At 39.7% G+C, this 5,252-nt stretch overlaps 1 protein-coding gene across 3 annotated transcripts in view; it reads left to right on the top strand.

Annotated features, from left to right (window-relative positions):
* Window positions 1–5,252, top strand: part of Vps13c (vacuolar protein sorting 13 homolog C) — a 159,208-nt gene that overhangs the window by 54,832 nt on the left and 99,124 nt on the right. For all 3 annotated transcript variants that reach the window (XM_013346382.2, XM_005347681.3, XM_013346383.2), the window contains 4 exons: window positions 1,991–2,133; window positions 2,849–3,041; window positions 4,191–4,305; window positions 4,841–4,977. In XM_013346382.2, the coding sequence (XP_013201836.1) occupies window positions 1,991–2,133; window positions 2,849–3,041; window positions 4,191–4,305; window positions 4,841–4,977 (588 nt within the window). The remainder of the gene's footprint in view (window positions 1–1,990; window positions 2,134–2,848; window positions 3,042–4,190; window positions 4,306–4,840; window positions 4,978–5,252) is intronic.

Here is a 5,252-nt window from a genome sequence, read left to right as displayed (position 1 = left end):
TCCTTCCTTCCTTCCAATAAAACAAAACTGTGTACCTAGGAGTGAATTGTTGGGTCATAGGGTAGATGTATGTATAACTTACAAACAAAAAAGAAGTTTCCCAAACGTACTCTTTGTGATGGCTGCTCTTCATGTTGATGTTTAGCCGTTCTAAGGAGATAGCTGCTTTCCTGTTGTATTTTTAATTTACTATTTTTCTGATAATGACATTGAGCATGTTCCCATGGCTTGTTGGCCGTCCTGTATGTTCATTTGTAAGTGCGCATTTTAAGCGAAGTGGTTTGTCCTTCCGTTGCTGTCTGTGGGACTCTGCGGATTTACTTACATGTCTTCTATCCTTTGTACTTGGGTACAACTTTGAGAATCATCTGTACTTTCAGGAAAACATGCTGCTGTGGTGCTGATAGAGATCATGTTGACTCCAGAGATGATTTTGGGGAGATGGGAAGTGTCATCGAATCGCATCTTGTGTCCCCTCACTGACAATGGTCGCTGACAGTTGCCCTTATTTCCCTTCTCTTGAGTGGTGTCTGTTGTTTTCTTCCCTCTAATGAAGATCTGTTTGCAATTAGTTTTCTAAATTTTTGTTGTTTTTTTCTGAAAATAACTATTATTTTCTCTTGTATTTTAAGAATACATCCCCTACTCTTGTGTTTAAAATTGTAGGATGTTGATTCCTTTTGAAAAGACTTTGAGTCCATAATTCTATTGCTGTTTGACTTACACCCTTTATCAGTGTGTCCAGCTATGAGCTGTACTGTATCATGGTGATGTTTATGTTCATTCATTTCCTTTGTATGTTGTTTTAATCTATGAAGGGCATTCTCATTTACTTAATTTTTTCTTAGTATAATTTTCTAATTTTTCTTTATTCTTGAGAATTTCATACAGGAATACAATGAAATATGATCAGATCCTCTTCTGTTTCTCTCTCCCACCTTCCCCATATCTCCAGCATGTCCCCCTCCCAACTATTATCTTTTTCTTTCCCCCCAATCCTCCCTGTCTCTGACTATTCACTCAGTGTTGCTCATGTAAGCTAGGGGGCCATCTAGTGGAGAAAGTTTTTTACTCTTTAGGTTTTTAGTATTTACTGTGATTAAATTCATACTTGCTTTTGTTCATGTAGTTTGGCTGTCACAGTGTGAATAGTTTGGGTGTGAATAGTTTCTGCCACATCGCTCACTCCCTTCTCCTTTGGGACCTCAGATGTGAGCTGTGCCTTCATGGTGTCTTCTGTTCCCTTTGCAGCTCTCTGCATTTCTCATCTTTCTGCTTTTCATTTGGAGAGTTTCCTGTAATTCTTTAGCTGTTTGTTCCTGGGTCTCAACCAGACCAGAGGGTGTTTCTTCAGTGCTGCTGCCCTGTGCTAGGACTGATTTCTAGTATTTTCCTGGCGAGGCTCGTTTCATAGGCTGTTTTCATGCTCATAAAAGTTCAAATGCTTCGAGGGGAAACAAATCCCCAAATTCCACATTATCTGCCCAGTGGTTGTTTGTCCTAAGTATATTTTTGGTATGGAATATTCTCACATATGCAGGTGCATGTATATGTGTAATTGATGTGTGTGTGTGTGTCTGTGCATGTGTGCATGTGTGTGTGTGTATATGTGTGTGTGCTGTGTAATGTGGATGTAAATTTCTACAGCTGTCCAGCAGGTTTTTTTTCTACAGTTTTTCTTCTCTACAGAGGGTTGGCTTGCTTAGTTTGCATGAGTGAGAGCTTCTCAGTGGAAAATTTCTCCCTCTGAAGGTTTTGTTGCTGTTTCTTTAAAACTGAGCAAACGAATTTGGATAGTTTGTAAGTGTGCTGTATTTCCAAGTCGGCTTCATTGAGTTTTCTAGTCTTGTTCAATTATGGAGAGTATGTAGGTGCTGGAACTTGTAAGTTTTGTTGAGTCATTTGATAATCACCATGTTTACTTAGGATGAAACCATTAAAGCTAGAATTCATTCACATGATAACTGTTCTCATTCTTCCCTCTGTTTAGTATGTGGCCCATATACTGACTCTGAAGTTGGTGAGCACCTCTATCATAATAAGAGAAAACAGGAATGTTCCAGAAATCCTGAGAATTCAGATAATTGGCTTGGGTACCCAAGTATCCCAGCGACCAGGAGCACAAGCACTTAAGTAAGTTTTTAAGAACCTGACTTCATTTTCATTTACATTTATAATTGTAGGCCCCAAATATATAATCTTATGCAGCGTGAAAGAAAACTTGTTTATGTTTTACAAACAGTGTAAGTCACTGTTCTAACTTCCCTCCTTGCCTCTGCACGGGCTTGTCAGGCAGTATTTTATTTAGAGTGTCTATTCAGTGGCAGCTGTTTAAGGTAACGTACATTTCTGTTTTCAAGACTCTTACATTGTATTTGATAAGACTATATGCAAAAAAAAAAACCAATTCAGGACCATTTAACACATTAGATAACTTACCATAGAGCAAGGTGTGAAATGCCTACAGTTAGACTGCATGGCTCAGTTGTGGTTAGGAGAAACTGAAACAGTAGGAGGTATAGGCGGCTGGATGGGAAGGATGCCAGGTGAAGTGGGAGGAGGATGTGGGAGTGGCGTGGAAACAGGGCGATGGTATTGTCTGTGTTTAAACACCGTGACCAGAACTTGTGCCATGTGCTAGGGTCGACTAAAGTAGGTTTTCATGTGCATTATAAATAGCTAATAAGACAGTGACTGATGGCAACAAAACACAGCTTTTGTAGGTAAGTGAAGACCAGCCTAAGGTGATAAACTGTAGCTTTGGGCATAGGGATGGTTTTCAAAGGCATTTTCAAAGGAATTGCTATAATTTTTTCTGTTACATGCTTGCTTTTTCCTTATTGAATAGGATAGAAGCAAAATTAGAACATTGGTACGTCACGGGCTTGCGACAACAAGACATTGTGCCATCGCTGGTGGCTTCCATTGGCGATACTTCATCATCCTTGCTCAGAATTGAGTTTGAAACCAACCCTGAGAGCAGTCCTGCTGATCAGACTCTGCTTGTGCAGTCACAGCCTGTGGAGGTCATCTATGATGCTGTAAGTGTAGGCAGGAGGTGACTCTGAAAGCTGTCACTGGGGCTGCGGAGAGACTGCTATGTGCACTCGATATGCAAACATGAGGCCCTTGAACTTGAATCCTCAGCTAAAACATTGGCATGGGCATGCGTGTGCCTGTAACCCAGCACTGTGGGAGGTGGGCAGGAGGATTGCTGGGACTTGTCGGCTGCCAGCCTAGCTCCATGTTCAGTGAGAAGCCCTGTCTTAAGGGAAAAACGCAGAAAATGACAGAACAGGACAGCATGTTCTCTGGCCTCTGTACACCTGCATGGGTGTACATACCTGCATGCACACATGATTATGTATTACATATATATATATATATATACACACATCATATACACACACACAAAAATAAATTTTAATAGTTTTTTTTTTTTTAGCATTCACAGGATGGCTCAGTGGGTAAAAGCACTTGCCATGCAAACCTAATAATCTGAGTTCAGTTACTGGAACCCACGTAAGGGCAGTAGGAGAGAACTGACTCCACAAAACTGGCCTTTGACCCCCATACATGTACTATGACATACGTGTTTGTGTGTGTGTATGTATGTATGTATGTGTGCACGCATGCACACAAGCACCCACACACAAATTACAAAGTCGAAAACATTTTATACCATAGTGGCACACACACGACATGATTTACCATCTTGCACATTTAAGATTGTGGTTTAGTTTGTTTAGCACATTCACAGTTGTACAACTGGTCTCCAGCACTTTCTTCCTCATAAAAAATCTGATATTTTTATATTTAAGTTTTACATGTAGGTAAGAGTGAACAGCTTTCCCCCGGTTTCTTCTCTAAATGTCAAAGAGTAGCAGAATCTAAGCATAGTGTTGAGGGATGGGATTTCTAACTGGAAGCCAAAACTAGAGATCTTGTCAGTCAGACCTCTAGTTTAACCCACATGCCGCGTAGACCTCTGCCATATGGTCAGGCTTCCCTCTCAGTAATCCCACGGGGCTATTCCTTGCTCACCCATGCTTCTCACTCCTAAAGGGAATGCAGAGAATATTTCTGGATTCCTTAGTTCAAAGCCGCAGCTATTTATAATTGAGTAAGTCCTTTAGATTTTAACAGAGATTTAACATGTAACCTGTTGTGTTTTAAAATTCTTTTTACAGAAAACTATCAACGCTATAGTTGAATTCTTTCGGTCAGATAAGGGGTTGGATCTTGAGCAAATTACATCAGCTACGTTGATGAAGCTGGAAGAAATTAAGGAGAGAACAGCCACAGGTGAAACTTTCAGTGCTTTCTATCTGCACCAACTAAGCTTGAAACGTGGCCATTGTAATGGAAACATTGTGTTTGCTTTAGGATTTATTTCTCTTTTAAAATTGGGCTGTGTTCTATGCCTATCTCAGAGTTGTATAACTTGCTATGCTGCCCGAGAACGTTGTAATGGCGGGTGCAGATGTTTCTGTCTCCCTTCCATCCGAGATCCTGTGCCTAGGAATGATCTCTGTGGACCGACCCTCCACCTCCACTCTTCCAGCCACTCACTGCACTATGCATGCCTAGTGTTAAAGAACCCAGCAGACTATTTCATAAGATTCAATAACCACGGGAACAAATCATTCTAATGCCTAGACAAAAATGCTAGTTATATAAGATATGCTCTATTATGTTTATATGCTATGGGATGTTTGTTTTCTATCAACTTAATGCAGTTTTTGCTTTACGCAATTAATTGAGAACCGAAGTTTTGACAGAACTGACAGTAATGTCATAGTCAGATTGACCATATCAGTTTTTCCTGGCTCTCTTTTAGGACTCACACATATGATTGAGACTCGGAAAGTCCTTGATTTAAGGATAAATCTAAAGCCTTCTTATCTAATAATTCCACAGACAGGTTTTCACCATGAAAAGTCAAACCTTCTCATTTTAGATTTTGGTACTTTTCAGGTAGGTATATGTGTACTTTTTTCATTCTGTCTTTGACAAGTTTGGTAACTGTGATAACTTGCTGTTTTCCTTAAGTTCACTTAAATTAAGTCTAGACTTCTCTCACACATATTGTTATGTGGCTACCCAGACCAAGAAAAAAAATCATTAGAAATTCCTACAATGACAAAAATTTGGCGTTGAGGACTGGATGGATGATTTTTCTGTTTTTCAAATCAGAGAGAAACCATCTTTGTTTTCATGGTTTATAGAGTTTAATTTTACAGTGAAATTTT

Source organism: Microtus ochrogaster, chromosome 5, assembly GCF_000317375.1.
Source record: "Microtus ochrogaster isolate Prairie Vole_2 chromosome 5, MicOch1.0, whole genome shotgun sequence".
In the NCBI taxonomy this organism is placed as follows: domain Eukaryota; kingdom Metazoa; phylum Chordata; class Mammalia; order Rodentia; family Cricetidae; genus Microtus; species Microtus ochrogaster.
This window is presented reverse-complemented; position numbering and strand designations above follow the sequence as displayed.